Source organism: Sciurus carolinensis, chromosome 17 (assembly GCF_902686445.1).
Source record: "Sciurus carolinensis chromosome 17, mSciCar1.2, whole genome shotgun sequence".
NCBI classification, from domain to species: Eukaryota; Metazoa; Chordata; class Mammalia; order Rodentia; family Sciuridae; genus Sciurus; species Sciurus carolinensis.
Window position 1 is genome coordinate 31,358,769 of NC_062229.1, and position 18,327 is coordinate 31,377,095.

The 18,327-nt window shown below is 54.0% G+C and overlaps 1 protein-coding gene across 3 annotated transcripts; it reads right to left on the minus strand.

The window, feature by feature from the left end:
• Positions 1–121: 121 nt before the first annotated feature.
• On the minus strand, positions 122–18,062 carry Vill (villin like). Of its 3 annotated transcripts, none has more exons than XM_047531516.1 (20): positions 17,932–18,062; positions 13,686–13,752; positions 13,446–13,520; positions 12,921–13,126; positions 11,155–11,263; positions 9,921–10,031; positions 9,423–9,622; positions 8,969–9,047; positions 8,779–8,877; positions 8,080–8,215; positions 7,743–7,843; positions 5,575–5,712; positions 5,307–5,465; positions 4,608–4,787; positions 3,934–4,079; positions 2,987–3,131; positions 1,197–1,379; positions 924–1,004; positions 484–750; positions 122–295 (listed from the first exon to the last, which is right to left on the minus strand). In XM_047531516.1, the coding sequence occupies exons 2-20, from the start codon at positions 13,749–13,751 to the stop codon at positions 182–184; spliced, it is 2,595 nt and encodes an 864-aa protein (XP_047387472.1). In that variant the 5' UTR covers position 13,752; positions 17,932–18,062; the 3' UTR covers positions 122–181. The 3 variants fall into 3 exon arrangements, with proteins under 3 accessions (XP_047387472.1, XP_047387473.1, XP_047387474.1); XM_047531517.1 differs by having other exon boundaries at positions 536–772; XM_047531518.1 differs by having other exon boundaries at positions 153–295; positions 484–772.
• Positions 18,063–18,327: the final 265 nt, after the last annotated feature.

Sequence of the window (18,327 nt, forward strand, 5' to 3'; positions counted from 1 at the left end):
CCTCATGCTCCTGGGGGTTGTCTGGAGAGAGCAGCAGAAAGCACACCCAGAGCCCCACCCCCTAGGAGGGGACCCTCTGAGGGATCGCATCTGAAGGCACGTGTACCACACCCGGTGCACATGGCTCTCTTTTATTGGCAAAGGGGAGAGGCCTGGGGGCATGAGCAGAGCCCCCCAGGACTCAGAAGAAGCCCAGTCTCTTTTTCTCCTGCTGCTGCTTCCACTTGGCCATGCTGTAGAACTCCTTCTTGGACGTCCCAAAGATGTCTCGGAAGTCAGCGTCTGAGAGATAGAACTGGGGGATGGATGTAGGGGAGGGTGTCACCAGAGCCCAGAGTCCATCCTACCCAGAGATGTCATCAGGGCAGCACAAACCATCTAGGACATGCCTCCCAGGCAGCCTGCTGTGGCCAACCATGGGCTGACCATGTCCTGGGCTCCTCCAGCACAACTGTAGGTGCGGGGCAGTAAGTGGTCACCCACCTCCTTGCGGGTGGGGTCCACACCCTGTGGTAGGTTCTCAGCGGCCTGGTACCTCAGCCGTTCTGGGGGCAGGCTCCCACTGTCTGCCAAGCTGACGCTGCTGCTGCTGTTGCTGCTGCCGCCGATGCCGAGGCCGGCACTCCTGCCGCCTACCCTGGGCCCCAACTCCATCTCCGAGATGTCCTGGGTGTCTCTGACGGCTGGCAGGGCTGATGGACCTGCCCTGCTGACACCTGGCCACTGGGATAGCTGGAAATTGTTGACTTCCTGTCCAAAGAGGGGCCTCGGGCTGGGGGAAATGGGAGATAGGCACCCCTCGGGGAGGCCACGTGGTACCCACTGGCCTCTTACCCCCAGCGGCAACCCTTGCCACCTACCAGCCCACTCTGGTGCTAGCCAAGCCTCCACCACTGTGGGCGATGCCAGGGTAGAGTACTCACTGCTGTTATCCCAGAGATGGCAGAGTCTGCTCCCAAGCAGGAGATCCCACCCTCCACCACCTCCTCATAGGGCTGGTTGTTCTGGGGGCAAGAATCAGGGCAGTTATCAGGGCCGGGCAGGACGCCTGGGGCAAGACCAGTGAGAACAAGGTCAGGGCTCCCTCAGGCACACTGGAGGCCCTCAGGCAGACCAGCACCTCCTGCTTCAGTTGCTCAGGCAGGTCCCACTGCCTCCAAATGAGGACAGGGCTAGGGGTTTGGGGCCTCACTCACCGACCACTTGTAGGGGTCCCAGGTGGAGAACCATCCGGTGAAAGTGGGAGGCTCATGGCCTTGATTGACCAGCACAATGGGAGTGGCCAGGCTTCTCCCTGCTGGATGGGTCTTCAGGTACTCCTGGCCCCAGGCCACCGCCTCCTTCCGCTCACTGGCAGCAGCACCAAGCCACAGGAATATCTGGGCCACAAAAGGGGCCTGATCTTGGACATGTGGAGGGGCTGCCTGATCCAACCACCTCCTCCTGGCTCCCTGTCTACCAGATGACTTCAGAACCCCACGCGCACAGCCCTGGCCAACCAGGCACACCCAGCAAGCTGCCACCCACGCAACAATGAACACAAGAAGGTCACAGGCATGCACTCATGCATTCAAGTATTTATTGAGTACCCACTGTATGCCAGGCACTGGGGAGTCAAAAATTTTAAAAATAGATAACAATCCCTGCATTTTTTTCTTTCACGAGGGAGCAAGTCACATGTATGTGTGAAGAAGAAACTAGCAGTGCAAAGGCCCTGAGGTGATGGTGTGCTTGGCATGCTCAGGCAACAACAGGAAGAACTAGCAAAGGGAAGGAAATCAGATGGAGAGCTGGGGCTGGCCAGGTCATGTGCAGCTGTAGAAAGGGCTCAGATTTTTTTCTGAGATGAGTGCCCACAGCCTTGCCACCAACCACACACTGCCACAGGTGTGGCCCCATGCAGGCACAGTGATGCAGAGACACACAATCGTTCATTGTCATCCAGCCCAACAGCAAACCACAGCCACATATTGCTATCCACTGTTGTCAAACACACTGTGTAATGGTCACTCAACCAGTCACACAGAAACAACGGCAGAGACACAGATACGGTCACTCAGTTGCTCACGCCCACGTCTGGTTCCATGGTTGCTTTCTCTATGTCTTTGCATATGTGTGTATGCAAGAGAGCACACACACGAGTCTCCTGGTAGAGTCCCCGCGTGTGGGAAGCCTATTTAGCAGAATCAGACTAGGTTGAGCCACGGGACGCAGAGGCCTGGCTTCTAGGAAGTGCTGGGAAGCATGTGGCGCTGCGTGGGAGTGGTTCCCTGTCTCCTGGAATTTTCCCCCTAAGAGGATGGCTTCCCTAACTCCACCCTATCCTGTCCATCACAGAAGAAGCTCCTCCCGGTCCCGGCCCCCTTTACCTGTGTGTTATAAATACAGGAGAGTTGGGCAGTTGTTGTAAGAGGCTAGAGCTGGTGTGGCCGGACCCGTCATGCCCCCTCTCATAAAAAGAGCATTGGCTCTTATGTGTTCGTTCACTGAGTAGATAAGTTTTTGGGAAATAGATTTAAAAAACCACCAACAGCCTCCTCCGGCAGTTAACCCTTTTCTCCTCCACACAGGACTTGGCACCCAAGGTCTAGCCAGTTCTACCCAGTTACTTGACCCCACAGTCACTTGACACGTCAGTCTCACACCCAGCCGCATACCCAAGAGCAATAGTGACAGAGAATCACCCCACACAGCTGTGCTCAGTCCATCCACTGACACTCCACCCTGACACGTCTGGCCAGGGTGTGCAGCCCCCTGGAGCCATGCACAGCACCGTAAGGTGCTCAGGGTCACGCACACTGCACACGTGGTCACGGTCGCACAAATCTCACAGCAGACTCAGCGATGGCGCAGTGATGCAGACTCCCAGCCACGCCATGGCACCATCAGGGTCACTGTTCTCAGCCTTAGGTGGAGTCACACCCAGTTACACAAATACAAACACACCCCCCATTCACACTCAACCAGGCGGGAGTGGCCACCTTACCTCCTGCCAGGTGTCCAGTAACATGATGTCATACTTGTCCAGATCCCCTTGACTGAAGAACACCACTTCCGTGAGGACCAAGCAGCCCGCCTGGCGGCAGCACTCAAACAATCGTGGCTGGGAGCTGGCGGCCTCCTCGGGGAGCCTGGCCAGCAGGGAGCGTGGGGCACAGAGGTGCTGAGCCTCTGTGGCTTGGGCCCCCCAGGCCCTCAACTCAGAGCCCCCACCCCCAGGCTGGGAACCACTTCTCTGGGGTAGGACTGGGCTTTCCTCTTAGCTTCACTCCCCACCCCCCACAATTCTCTCTGCTCCTCTCTGGGCTACAGGGTTCCTTTTCTGTCTGTGGAGAACGCAGATCAGGTTATCTGTCTATCCCCAGCCAGCTGCCACACTAACCGCCCCATGAATTTCCCTGGAATGGACACTGGGGAAGGGTACGGCAGCAACCTCTCTGGGATGGGAGTGTCCCCTAGGCTCACCCCTGGGTGGAGGTAGCCTCAGGCCCAGGGTCAGGGAAAGGAAGCTAGGATGGGCTGGAGGAGGGGATAATCACACTGAGCCCAGGAGACTCGGCGGGTGTGGTGCAAAAATGAGGCCCCACAGACACACCACAGAGACCTGGAACTTAGCCACCTCTTCCCTCAAGATCTAACTTTGCCTTTTCCCTGGGCAGGGCCAGGAGGGGAATGTTGAGGAACAGCGCCTTTGCTCAGATAGTGACAATGCAGGGAGAGATTTGGCCAGCAGAGGGCACCACTTTCCCAGCTGGCCTGGCATTTTCTGATCCAAATGACCCAGGCCTGGGGAATGAAGGGTGGGCTTTGCTCCTGAGCCTCTGTAGGTCATCTCTCCAGCTCTCTATGTGACTCTTGGGTTAGTCACCCACCCTCTCTGGTCCTCAATTCGGCCTCTTCAGGGTAAGAACACTCTCCTCCTAACCCTGTTACCTCTTGCTGCTAGGATAGGGGGCCCGGCCCCCCAGGGCCTCCCAGAAGTTTGGAGGCTCCTGACCCTCCAGCACCATTTCCTTGTCATTGATGGAAATGAAAGTGGCCACCGTCCGAGCCATCTCACGCTGGTCACCATTACAGCCCTGGCAAGCAGAGAGCTGGGTCAAGCCCTGTAGGGGACAGGCCTTCACCTCCGGACCTACATCCCACTCACCGGGCTTGTGGGAAGCTGGGCCTGAGCCACAGGAGACCCAAGCTGATGGCAGGTCATGTGTGAGCAAGGGATTGACCTCCATTCTTTCCCCTCTAGGATTCAGTTTCTCTCGTTGATCAGGGTCACAGCGAGATCTCCTCTGCATCCAGAGTATGAATGGGGATCCCCAGGTTCATGCTGAAGTTCAGAGAAAACTCCAGCAAACTGGACTAGGCCTTCCTCTTTTCCCAAGAGACTTGGGATGGGCTACGTCCTCTGCTTAAGGTTGGAAGGAGGGGAAGGGGCCCGGGCCAGGCCTGGCTCTAACCTATGGAGTCCCACGTCCACCTGCTGCTCTGTGACTTCTTCCAGGTTCTATCAGGAATGCTGTGGCTCTTCACCCTCATCCCCGGCCTCACCCCTCATTGGCCTATTTTGGGTCTGTCCCCAGGCATGAATCAGTCAGTCCTGCAGGTACCTTCCCAAACCAGAGGTAGCAGACCCCGGCCGTGACCAGCAAGAAGACATCACTGGAGTTGAGGGATGAGGCTCGAGCCGGCACCTCCATGGTCCTGGTGTCGCAGCTGTCAGAGCCTTGCACGTGGAAGAGCCTGGGGCCAGAGGCTGGCTGCCCCTTCCTGTTGTGCTCAGTGCTCCCCTAGAAGAGTGCTAGGCCTCAGGCTAAGGCAGGGGCTTCTGGGGGCTGTCTCCCTGTCCCAGTGGGGACAAAGTACCTCAAGACTCAGGCCAACACTGTCTTTTGAGCCCTCTGAGTATGGAGTGTGGGGATCCCATCAGTCTAGGACAGGAAAGCAAGCCCTTTTTAAGTGGACTCCTCACCCCTTCTCTGTAGGGTCAGGGCGCAGTGCCCAGGCCTTGAAGGTGGAACATGGGGAACAGTTCTGTCCATGCATGACATCACAGATAAGGTACTGGCTCCCTTTTGACTCAGTTTCCTTGCCTGTGCTCCTGCTCCATGTCTAGCTGTGGGACCAGGATTGAGAAACTCAAACGGGGATCACCCTTGGGGTTCCTGGGTCGTGGACAAGGACCAGGAAACCAGGTGCTGGAAAGCTGGGTCCCAGACCTGAAGAGAAGGTGCTTAGCAAGTTCATGCAAGTGCTATGGCCACATGGAGGCCTGGGGAAGCTGCCACTATAGCAGCAGGGGGCCCTACCTGGAAGACCACCAGCTGACCCTGGAAGATGGCAAGGAAGTGCGGGGGCTCGCTGCCCATTGTCACATACTCCCGTACCAGAGCTCCCTGGTACATGTGGTCCAGCTCCTCAGCGTTACAGTTCAGGGCCTTGGTCTCTTCTGCTGTGGCCTGGTGGCCCTGTGGGGTTTGAGGGGACAGTGATGGCCCAGTGCAGCTCTCACATTCCATTCTCTGGTTCCAACTCTGAGACTCTAAGTTGTGCACTGCCCCCCTCCAGCCAGTGCACCTGCCATAGGTACAGGATGTACTGGCTGCGGCCCAGTTTCTGGTATGTGTAGAGGACAAGGTAGCAGCTGTTTGAGCACAACTGTCCATGCTGCTTGGAGTCCACGGGCTGCCTGCATGAGTCCTGGATGCACCACACCTGAGGAGAAGGGAACCAGTGGGCAAAGGTGGCTCCTCTACCTGAACCAGCCTGCCCATCCACAACTACCCAGAAAGCTCTCCTCCATCCACCCCGGAAGCACTCCTCATCTGTGTGGGCAAGGAGCTCACCCCAGCTCTGCACCCTCCCCGTGCTGTGCTGATGACCCTTTACCCCCATGGAACCCTGGGACCCATCACACCTGAGCTGATCTGCTCTCAGCCAAGACTGAGTTTTTGTGTAGTACCTGAGTAAACAAGTGGCAAGGACTCCGAAGGCTGTGACATGGACCCACACGGCCTCACACTCACCCCAAGTCCCAGCCTTGGTCAGGGGCTCACAGGACCTTACACAGACACTCACTGCTCAGGCCAGGTCAGCTTCTGCAGACCTTGCAGCACTAGGGAAAATTCCCTTTTTTCTTTCAAGTGTCATTTAAAAAAAAAAAAAAATTTTTTTTTCAAAGTTCAAAGTCTGAGAGGAAAACACTTCCTCACATTTGTCAGTGTGATCTTTTCCCCTGATTAGCCACCCTTTAGAGCCAGGTAGACCCTGGTCAAATCCCAGGTCTGCATGGTTGGCAGTGAGACCTTTGAAGTTTCTGGTCTCCCATCGGCACATTGGGGATCACAACACCTACTTCGCTTTGCCTCTACAGGCCAGGAAACAATGCCTGGGCATCCTTTACCCAACAGAGCCCAAAAGCTTCTCTGGGGGAACTTCCCCTCCAGACCGGAGCATCCAGAATCCTGCCTTTTGCAGAGGATGCTGATCTGGACCACTCACCCGAGAGTGGCACTTACCTTGTTACCAGGCCTCCTGCCTCAGGCCTCTCTGCCTGCGGCCCACCTGCCTCTTCTCCCCGCCCTCGTGCTTGGAGCCTGGGACCCAGACTCTCCCTCTCTCACTCCCTTGCCCAGCTATGTGATTCCCTGCCTTGCTTGCTCCATGCTGCCCCCTCTCTCTTTCTGTGTACCCCTTTTCCCCCACCTAATTTTTCCTTGCCCTGAAGACCCAACTCTCCTGCTCTTCCACCCTATCTCTTCCTCCTTTCTCTGTCTCTGCCCACTTCCTGCCTTTCCCAGTCTCCTTACCCACCCACCCACTCACATCCTGTCTTCCTTTCTCTCAGACGTTTCCTTTCCTTCCTGACCTGCTATTTCTCCTCCTCCTTTCTCTGGCTCTCACCACTCACCTTCTCTGCCCATCTACGTTAGGGCAAATGTAGGAGAAACCTGGTATTTCTCTGACCTCAACCTTTCTCAAGAACTAGGACCCTTACCAGTGGTCCCATCTCTGTAATTCACAGCATCACCACGTCAGTCTTGGGACCAGACGGGATCAGTTTCTGCCCTCATTTTGTAGATTTAACAATGAGGCCCAAAGGGAACCAAGGCCTCTGCTCGAGGGTCAGTCAGCAAATCAATGTGCAATCGTGTGCTGCATGGAGCCTGGGCCCTCAACCCCTGCAGCTCCCAGAACGCTGGTCTGAGACCAGATGAGTGGTTCACAGTTTATGACTCTGTAGGGGGCTGGGTGTGGGGGGCTGAGATAGATTATGTGTAAACAAAACCATCTGTGTTGGTGTCTCCCTGAGGGTTGACCCTTGTGTGACTGTGGTCATGTGTGATACCGAGTTTATGCAATTTCATATTTGCACTTGTGATTATGCAATTACAAGGTGAGAGTACCTGTGTCTGTATTGTATGTGTGGGTTTATCGTACATATGGTAACAGGGCACAATTAAGTGTCCAAGTGTCATACCGTCCTGTGTCTCTGATTGTTACATATGTGTGTGTGAATGTGAATGCCCACACCTATGTATGATTAGGCTTGACTGTCTGAGTCCGCTGTCAGGCAGTGTGTGTGTATGTCACGGGTTACTGGGTGTCCCCAGTTGTGTGTGGATGTGCATCCGGTGTCCCTGGGTCACCTTAGATAGCACCCGTAGGTAGGGTTCACCATGCGCAAGGTCTCAAGACCTAACCTTGTGTGCATCACCTCTGCCAGTTAAATCAGAGCCCCTCACCTCCACCTTCCCAGAGCCGTCGTCCACCATCCTGAGCTGGGCCGCTAGCTCTGGCTGGCTGTGCAGCTTGCCCACGTCCAGCTTTACCTGAATCGATTTACCTGAAGATGAGGCAGAGGGTGTCAGTGGAGTTCAGCTCTGGTCCCAGTTTCCACCAGCCCCGCCCCGCCCACTCTTCACCGGTCCCTCCTGGACTCCAGGACCGCCCTGCTCGGTCCCGACCCCTCCGGCCACGTCCCTTCACCCTTCATGCGGGGAAGTTCTGTCCCACGCCCCTCGGGCCAGGCCCCGCCCCCTCCCGGCAGGCCCCGCCCCAGGCCACGCCTCGCCCGCGCACCGGTCCCGTGGAGTTTTTTCCTGCCCCGCTCGCGAGACCACGTTCGGAAGATCTGCTTGAAGGCGGCGGACTCGGCGCCGTCGTTCACCACCTCCACGCTGGTGTAGGTCGGGTAGCCCTTGGCCTGGATGAAGCCCTGGGGCGGGGGCTCTGTCAGACCCGCGGGCCTCCGGCGCGTTCCACCCCGGGGGACCGCCCCCCACCACAGTGGCAAGATCAGCCGAGCTCTGAGACGGTTAATTAACAAGCCCGTGACCCATTTAACAAGCCGACACTGTCATTACCGACTTCTCTGAGATCCCTGTGGGCAGACAGAGGCCCCCAAGTCCCAGCTTAGAGAAGGGCTGGCCATGACAACCCATGCAGACCCCAGGCTAAACCACCTCTGTCCTCCACCCCAGAAAGGAGAGGACACCCAGTGCAGGAGGCTTCCAGAGTGAGCCACGTGCTGTGTGTGTGTGTGTGTGTGTGTGTGTGTGTGTGTGTGCGCCCTTTCAATCATGGCAGGATGCATCCACTTTCTGGATCCAGGATAGGGTTCCTTCTCCTTTGGGACCCCAGGATGTGGATATGTCACAGGGCCATTTCCTCCCTTAGATCCCAGAGAAGGGAGCCCCCTTCCAGGTTTCAGGACCAGTCACTTCCCTAATCAGATCCCAGGGCTGTGCCGTGTCTCTTGGACAGGGCCCAGGGCCTCACCACAGCCCTGCTGAAGGCAGCCTTTTTCTCCTCAAGGTTGGACATACGTCCCTGCCATAAGTAGATCTTGAAGCCACCCTGGTCCAGGATGTAGCAATCCTAGGAGGCAGGATGGGGCTGGTCAGTAGGTGGTCCAGACGGCTGGGGTTGTGTGGTAGGGATGAATCAAGGGGCTGGGGGCTTTCCTCACCTCCTCCTGCAGCAGGTCCTGGGTCAGGGGGCGGGTCGCCAGTTCCTGTATCACCAAGTCCTTGCCTTTCTCGTAGACACTGGGGGATAGGCATCCAGGATATGGGTAGTCCATTCCCTTCTTGGCCTGGCTTTACCCTATCCCTGTTTAGAATTTCTACTTCCCCAGAGACAGAAGACATGGGTGCCGAAGCCTGAGTCGTGACCTTGCTATGGAACCTTACACAGCTCCTCGACCTTCATGGGGCCTCATTCCCTCATCTGTACAATGAGTTTCTTGGCAAGGATCACACATCATGCCAGTGTATAGGCTAGACCCAAGGTCCCCCATACCAAGTCCCAGAAATTCATCTGCTTTTACTGGAGGGCTTTCTAGAGATGCTGTTATTGCAGTAATGCTGAACAAGTCGTCCTGGACTGTTCTGCCCACCCTGTCCTCCCTTAATTCTGCTCACTGGTAGAGGCGGACATTGGCCTTCTGCAGCTGGTTAATACTCTTGCTGGGTACGGCTGCATGCAGACTGCCCACTCTACGACCCAGCACAGCCTCCATGATATGCATGAGGTCAGTGGCTTCAACTTGTTCATCCACCACGCTGATCTGTGCGCGACCTCCACGTTCCCTGTCCCGGATGCTGCAGGTGAGGAGCAGGCCCTGTGGAGAGGAACTGGCAGTCAGGCTTGCCAGGCATGCCCTCACTCTGACAGCCAGCTCAGATCTTTTCCGTCACTGCTCAGCTCCTAGAGGGAGGGATGGAGGGGAGAGAAAGCTGGTGTCTCCTCCCCCTGGTGTCTTAGGGGGTCACCACCAGTGCAGTGGCTGAACTCAACTTTTGCCTAGTGGGTGCTTCACAGATTGAAGTGGAGAGTCCAGCCCACTTCTTGGGGTAGCCAGAGAACAGGAGGCTGGAGGACCAAGTTATGCATCCCTGTTTCCTAGGGCAGACACTGACCCGAGACTTCTCAGAAATGCTGATCTTGGACCCATTCCACTGAATCATCACCATGCCCAGGTCCAACAGGAAGATGTCACCCTTATTAAAGCTGTTCCAGGACAGCTCCACCTGCCAGAGTCAGGAGGAACAGGGAGGAAAAGAAGTCAGAGGGGAGCATAGCTGGAGTGTGTCACTTGGACACATGAAGCCCTGTGACTGTAACAACACCTATCATGGTGTGCAGGCATGTATCTGTGTAATCAAAAGTGACCTTGAAGGTGGCTCTGTGTGGCTGTGTGCCTGTAGGCAGTGCTATATCCACAGGGTATACATGACTAAGAATGACACTTTTCACGCGATGCATGTCTAACGCTGCACATGTGTACACAGGTGTGTGCGTTTATTTGTGTGTAATGTACGTGTGTGGGAGCATAAGAGCAAGTGTGTGCTCATGGTGACAGTGCATGTGGGCCAGAGTGGGGACAGTGTATACCTATGGATGAGGATAGTTATCCAAATGGAAACACTTCTGAGGACAAAAGGGGGCACTGTAAATAATTATGCCAAGATAATTGGTGAAAACTAGTGTTGTATGTTGTCCCAGCATGACCAGGGATGCATGGTCACTGGATCTGCGGGTGACAGTGCAGAGGCTGTGGAGGGCTGTGCCTCATACTGTGCAGACTGTAACATGTACAACAGAAGGGCCATGGTTCACTGTTGACAGTGTACTCCTGAGTGGTCGTGACATCACATTCTGGCCTGATGGCAGTATAATGACTTGACCTAACAAGATCAGTATCTTCCTAAAATTTCCCGACAGATGGAAGTAAGGGTTTTTCTGTGCTGCTTTGCACAGAAGTAGGGTGTCACATGGACTAGAGTAGCACTGAGGGTGTGAGGAGAGACAGTGTGGGTGCCTGTGGGTGAGAGTGACAGCGGATGTGAGAGAGCACGAGGCTCTGCACTCCTTCCCAAATATGCTGCCTGCCATTGTGCCGCTTACAAGGAACAGATGCACAACCGTATCTGCCTCACCTGCCCAAATTCCTAACGTGCCGATGAGACAGATGAGGAAACCAAGGGTCCGGGAGCAGTGGCAGAGGTGGGGTTAGAAGACTGGCTCTGCCTTCTGGGAATGCTGACAGCTCATTCCCCCCACGTTCCCTGCCAACTTCCACACTTCCTTATCCTTTGGTACACTCAGTCCGAGCTGAGTCCAGAGGTCCAGTGGTATTCCCGGCTGCCTCACCTCAGTGGCAGACACATGCTTCCTCGCTTTGATGTGCAGCAGTCGCTGGATGTTGTACATGTTGGTCTCCACATGCTTGAGGTCAGAGGCTAGGCCTCCCTTCCTGTAGCTGAGAAGAGAACAGGTCCCACTTAGGGACACACACTTCCATGTGCAGGAACAAATACAAATGTGAGCACATGTACATGTGCACAGGGGATTGCATGTGCCTGTTTGGTACATGTGTTAGAGTAAGCGTGAACACGTGTGTGTGAGTACATGGGGACACACATGAGGCATGAATGTGTATTTTATCCATGTGTAGAGATGTGGACACGTGTGCATATATGTACATGTGTATTCATTTGGGGTTCAGGGTATATCTATTTACCCATGTAAGTCCGGAAGTGGATACATGGAAATGGGCAACAACATATATGTGTGCTGGAGGAAATGAATACTCACGTGTGTAGGGGTGTGCCCATCCATGCACAGTGGGTGGTGTGTGTTTCTGCATATGCATGTACACTTGTATGCATGTGTTCATGTATATACTATATGTAAATAGAAGGCCCAACTCTATGAAGCAGACCTGGTCAGATATTGATAATTTCCAATGTTCAACCTAAATATATTGCAATTATTAATTTAAAAAATATTCAAAGTAATTTTTAGCAAAAAAACATTTCATAGATATATGTGTATATATATATATATATATATATATATATATATATATATATATATTAGTTGCAGATGGACACAATGCCTTTATTTTATTTATTTTTATGTGGTGCTGAGGTTCAAACCCAGTGCCTCACACAAACTTGGCCAGTGCTCTACCACTGAGCCACAACCCCCAGCTCCCCAGACAGACATTTCTACCAGCACAGCAACATAAAAGAAAACTCAAAACAATATTGGGGGCTGTGGTTGTTGCTCAGTGGTAGAGCCTAGCATGAATGAGGCACTGGGTTCTATCCCCAGCACCACATAAAAAAACTAAATAGACAAAATAAAGGTATTGTGTCCATCTACAACTAAAAATATTTTAAAAACCCCAAAACAATATTGGTGTTCACTCCAAGGTATATGCCCCAGGAAAATTAAAACATTTGCCCACACAAAAACTTGTATACAAATGTTCATGATAGATATGGCCCAAATGTCCATTAAGTGAATAAATAAAATATGGCATATTCATACAATGGATTATTATTTGGCAACAAAAATAAATGAGTTATAATGCATGATACAACATGGATGAACCTTGAAAACAGTATGCTAATTTTAAAAAGCCAGTTATGAAGGACCACTTGTAAGTTGCCACTTACTGGACGAGTCCAGAATAGGTAATGTACAGACAGAGACTAGTGGTTCCTAGGGCAGGGGAAAAAGGGGTGTTGGAGGGAAATGGAGAGTGACTGCTAAAAGGTATGGGGCTTCTTTTTAGGTTGATAAAATGTTCCCAAACTGGTCGTGGTGCTGGTTGGGCAAGCCTGTAAAAAAATCACTGAATTACATATTGAAATGGGTGCATTGTAGAGTATGTGGATTGTATCTCAACAAATTCTCTCTCTCTCTCTCTCTCTCTCTCTCTCTCTCTCTCTCTCATACACACACACACACACTCTCTCTCTCTCTCTCTCTCTCTCTCTCTCTCTCTCTCTCTCTCTCTCTCTCTCTCTCTCTCTCTCCATTTGGCAAATGGAGATAGTCATCCCAAGGCAGCCCCAGCCTAAGCACTGGATCCACCACTCTGTCCTCCCACTCTGTCCCGCACTCACATGACTCCGGGGTGGAAGTAGCTGTGGAAACAGTCGGACTCATGGCCCTGCACTTCCCGGTGTTGCACTGTCCAGTCCCCTAGCTCTTCTTGCAGGCGCTGCACAAAGGTGCCTGCAGCTGCCTGAGCCTCAGCACCTGCCTCCTTCCCGATCCAGTAGTGCAGGTCACTGGATGCCTCCTGTGTGGCCTTTGGGCTCTGGGGGACCTAGGGTCCATGCGTTTGTGTATATAGAGTGGGGGAGAGAAGAGCCAGGAGCAGGGAGAGGGCCAGGAGTCAAGGCCGGGATGGAAATCGAGGTAAAGGGTGTACCGTGGAGGAGATGGGGGGCAGATGCTCTGTGGATAGGAGATCACGAAGGGGCAGCAAGGGATAAGAGAGGCCTCAAGGCAGCAGCCCCCTTGGGGAAAGTGATTCTGGGGCTCTTAACTTGCTTCTTTCCAGGGCAGAAATTGTGTCTGCACCTTGGGTTCTCCAGCCCTGGGCCATGTCACCCTCTACCCCAAACAATCCCCACATGACTCACGTGGAGGATGATATAACAGTGTTTCTCAAAGAAGTTCCCATAAGCCTTCTCAGGTACTGGAACCATCTTCAGGTTCTAGGAGAAAAGGGTGCCATGTGACAACTCAGAGCCCCCTCCACCCATGACCCCTGCCCCTGGTGTGTGTGAGGGAGGGAGTTCTGGGTTGGGGGCAGGAGGAGCCTGGTTTCCAAGACCCCGCACTTCCACGTCACCATCTGTGCTGTGTGTCATACCCCTTACCTGAATGATCCATATGTGGAGGTCTCTGTGGCTGTCGATGGCTGGGAGGCCTTTGCTGTTGTCCATCCTAGGCCAGGCAGGAATGAGAGAGGACACAGGGAACAAGAGCGAGAGCTCTCAGGTGGGGGGGTCACCTCCTGGCCACCTGTTCTCTGAGCTCCAAACAAGAATTCTTCCCACCTACAGTTCTCCAAAGCACCTTCATCATGAAATGTGACTTTTGTTAGGAGGCTCTGTGAACACACAGATATCAGAAAACCAGGACAGGCACCATAGACCAGTATACAGAGACATTGCAAACAGAGACCTGGGTGTGCTCTTAGAGCAGGGCTGAGCTCTCGGGACAAGGGCAAGCTCTCAAGCCAGCAACCTCTGCAAACTGGGAGTTAGAAACAGGCTCTGCAGACAGATGCAGGATCTGCTATCAGGGGCACTTGCTGCAGACAGTGGTAGGTTCTACAATCAGGCAAAAGCTCTGCCAATAGGAACAGATTCAACAGGCAGGGACAGACTGCCAGCGGGGACAGGCTCTTGAAATAGAACTCAATCCCAGACAAAGACAGGCTCTGCACACAATCAAGCTACAAAGAGACACAGGTTTTCCAGGCAAAGTTAGGATCAGGCTATACAGATTGTCAGGGCCTACAGACCGTGACAGGCTCTGTGGATAGAAAAAGGTTCTGCAAACAGGCTAAGGCTTTGCAAGCAGGGACATTTCCTTAGACCGAAGAAAGGGTTGCAAAGGCTCGGGTTCTCCTAATGGAAATGACTGTGCGTGAGTGCAGCAGACACAGGCACTGCCCAGGGCAACTCAGGTCGCACAAACCAGCAATGACTGGGAACACTAGGACTTCATCAACAGCTACAGCTGTTGCAGGCATATGGGAGTTTTGCAGACTGGGAAGAGCTCTGCAAATGTAGATAGGGACAAGCCTTAAGACAGGGACTCTGTCTAAGGCACAGCTTCCACAGATATGGTACATAAATGGGCAAGGCTCTGCAAATAAGTGTCCCATTTTTGACCAGAGAAAGGCCTTCCAGATGGAGACAGGCTCTCTGTAGGCATGAGCAGGCTCTGTATGCAGGGTAGCCTCTGCAAACGGACTCAGTTCCTACTTACAGGGAGATGGGAATAGGCCAAGAAAACAATCATGAGCTCTACAAAGAGATCAGGTGCTGAAAAAAGACTCAGGCCCTGTAAACAGAAAATCCATAGATGTGATTTGCAGATAAGAGATTTTATACGCCAACACAGGATCTTCAGACAGACAGGCTCTGTAAACAGTGGTGGCTTTCAGAGAAGGACCAGTGATGCTGAGGGAGTAGCAGGAGTCAACTTTGTGTGCACGCACATTTATTCCACATGTAGGCAAGACTGAAGCAGGGCTGGGTTCTGTGAGGGCCCTAAGCCCTAAGCCCTGCAAACAGAATGGGCTTTACAGAAGAAGGGGAGTTTGGAGACAGGTAAACATTCTGTAAATAGGGACAGGGTCTCTAACAGGTATACATGGCAATAGGAATAGAGTTTTGTGAACAAAGGATCTGAAAACAGGTGTGCTTTCCAGAAAGACACCAATGTTCCCAGACAGACACAGCCCTCCCACCCCACAACAGGGTAAACTTCATCAGAACAAATCCTACAAGAAGAGTCTACCCAGGGAAATTCAGATAGGCTGTGCAAACAGGCAAAAGTCCTGACAAATGCCAAAGGTGCTATCCATAGGTCACAGACAGAACCCAGCCCTGAAAGAGAAAGAGGCTCTGTCATCAGGGACACAGTCTGGAGGTAGAGTCACTTACTGCAGAGGAAACAGGTTCTGCTGAGGGGGGACAAGTGCTGTAAACAAAGCTTTACAAACAGAGGAGGTGTCTTTAGGCAGAAAAAGGCATCCCAGACAAAGGTACCAGACAAGCTCTGCAGACAGGGATGAGCTGAGCATGCATGCAGCTTCTGCAGAGAAAGCAAATCTGATGTCCAAGGAAACAGGGACCCACTGTTGAAAGAGTCCTAGAGTCTGAAAACAGACAGAGACTTGGGACAAAACCAGACAAGACAAAGTTCTGTAAATCCAGGGCAGAGTGCACATAAGAACGGTCTCTGAAGACCGTGACAGAGTGTAGTAAGCCACAGGCTTAGCTGGCCCGAGCACTGGGCAAATGAGGCATAAGCACTCTTGACAGATTCTTGAAACTGGGCTGACCTCTAACACAGAGGCTCTGCAAACAGTGACTTGGCTCACTTGGGTCTGGACTCTGGTTCTGAGTGTGCAGAGGAGGGAGAGAAACATGGAGTGAGAGGTATCAGAGGAAGGAGGGCTCTGCATTCTGTTGATTTTCTTAACTCTCAGCAGCAGGTCGCTGACCCCCTAGGGCTCCCCTCAATTGTGTGTATGAGGGTCGGTCACTCTTTCCTGCATGGAAATCTTTCTACATTTAACCTAAACCCTGCCAGCTGCAGCTTTTTCTCCTTGCTGTTGCCTTGCTGAGTAGACACCCAAGTCACTTCTTTCTGAGTCTCTCCCTTGGGCCCTGGTGAGGTGTGACTCAGCTCCTCTGGCCCCTGCACCTCTCCCTGGCTCTGCTGTCCTCATATGACCAGGGGGAGCCAGGGCAGAGGAGAAACACAGAGTTGCAGAATCAGAGGCACAGAGCTACAGGTGGCAAAGTGGCTCTCACTCTACTGCATTGTCCGGGGCTGCTGTGGCTGCTTAGGCCCTGGCGCGCTCACAGTGCACAGTGCAAGGTAGCCGAGGGTATATGTGGGGGACGGGCACTGCCCAGAGCTGAGTCAATCACGAGTCAGCCAGGGGGTTAGAACTCTGTTTGTCACAAATGCAGCCCCTCCTGGCACCCCATGGAAGCCATGCATGCTGTTGGCTTTGGGCTCCCACACAGGAGCAGAAGATTCCTGGAGGCAGTGGCTTGTCCTCTTAGGTACCACAGAATCCCAGCTGCCTGGCACCCAGCAGGTGCTCAGCAGACAGGTGGTAAATGAATGAAGTGTGTTGCTAGTGACTGAGTGAACATGGATACAGAAGAGAGTCACCCGTGCATCCAACTGCATCTAGAACTGTTGTAGTGACGGCCTGTTGGGGTGACAATGACATGTGTGGACAGGCAGGCACAGTGACCACGAAATGGTGATCTTGAGCAACTGATAATGTGACATATAGTTACATACAATGGTGACCCTGCAGCAGGACCCTGAGTGACAGGCAGAAATGGTGATCAGTGACAGTGACCAGGGACCTAGGCAGGCAGAGGTACAGACAGACAGGACCTATGGGGTGTAGTTCACCTAACAGGATGGCAGCCTCAGAGGGACAGGAAGACCACACGTGAGACAGGAAAGACAAACAGGCAGTCAGAAAATTGGGAGTAGGCTGGTTTCACTGGGGTAGGGGGCAGCATGACCCCCAGGGTGGCGGGAGGATGTCCCAATACCCAGTTCCGCCCAAGGAGCCAGATTCAGGCTGGTCACCTGTGCTCACCATCTTCCAACTGGGCTCTGGGAGGAAGGGATGCTCAAAGAGTGGGTGGTTCTCTCTCTCCCCTAACACCCTCTTCGTCATCCAGGCTGTCCCTTTCTCCTCAGGGGACCCCCTCCCTCCCCAGAGCAGGGTCTCTAGTTCCACAAGACCCCCACCCGTGTATATTGCCTTCCCCCTGTACAACTCCTTTCTACTGCCTCCTGCGGTTGGGAGCCCCTCCCGCCCTGTGTGCTCTTCTCCTTTGGGAAGCCCCCTTCTCTTCCTGGGGTCCCCCTCTACTCAGGGTCCTCTTTCTCTTTCTTCTGCATTTGCATTCTTATCTGGGATTCCTTTCTCGCCTTTCCTCCTTTCCCAGGGGGCCCTCTTCCCCCAGCCCCTCCCTGCTGGCCTCCTGGTCTCTACCCTGGGTCACCCCCACTCCTTTCCTCCCCCAGACACTCCCTTCTCCCTCACAGTGCCCCCTCTTTTCCCTGAGTCCCCCTTTCTCTCCTCGGGTGCCCCTCCCTCCTTCAGCACCCCTTTCTCTCCCCCAGGTGCGTCCTTCCTTCCGACTTTGGGACGACTGTTCAAGTCCCAGGACGGGGGAGGGGCCCTGCCTGCTGGTGTAGGAGGACAGGGGAACCTGGCCGGGGGCAGGGGTGGGGTCTTAGGCAAACCGACTGTGGGTGTCAGAGACCCCACTCACCCACAAAATCTGCCACTTTCCTTCCCTGGGGCTGCCCGGTCACAGTTGCCCTCCCCCTTGGTGATCTCACCTGCTGGGCTGGTGGCTGCTCCCCCAGTTCTGCTGGTCTCTGCTCTGGGACTCGCCTGGGCTAGGAGCAACCCCTCTCCACCCCGTTGGTGCCCCTCTGCCCGGGCCTACCTGCTGGAAATGCTCCCACCTTCTCCCTGCCCGTGGGCAGGGCTGGCCTGGCAAGGGGCCAGGCTCTGTCCGCTGCCCCACCTCCCCCACAGTAACTCAATCCCAGCTCCCGCCCTGCAGGACACACCCCACCACTTAGTGCTCAGAGGGCTGGGCCTTCATACTTGGTCAGTCAGTCAACAAATATTGACGGAGTTGTCTGGGAGCCGGCCCCCTCCCCACGGCCAGGCAGACTCACCTCCTGGGTACCAGTGGTCAGAGAAGTAGGGGATGGAGACCAGGGCCG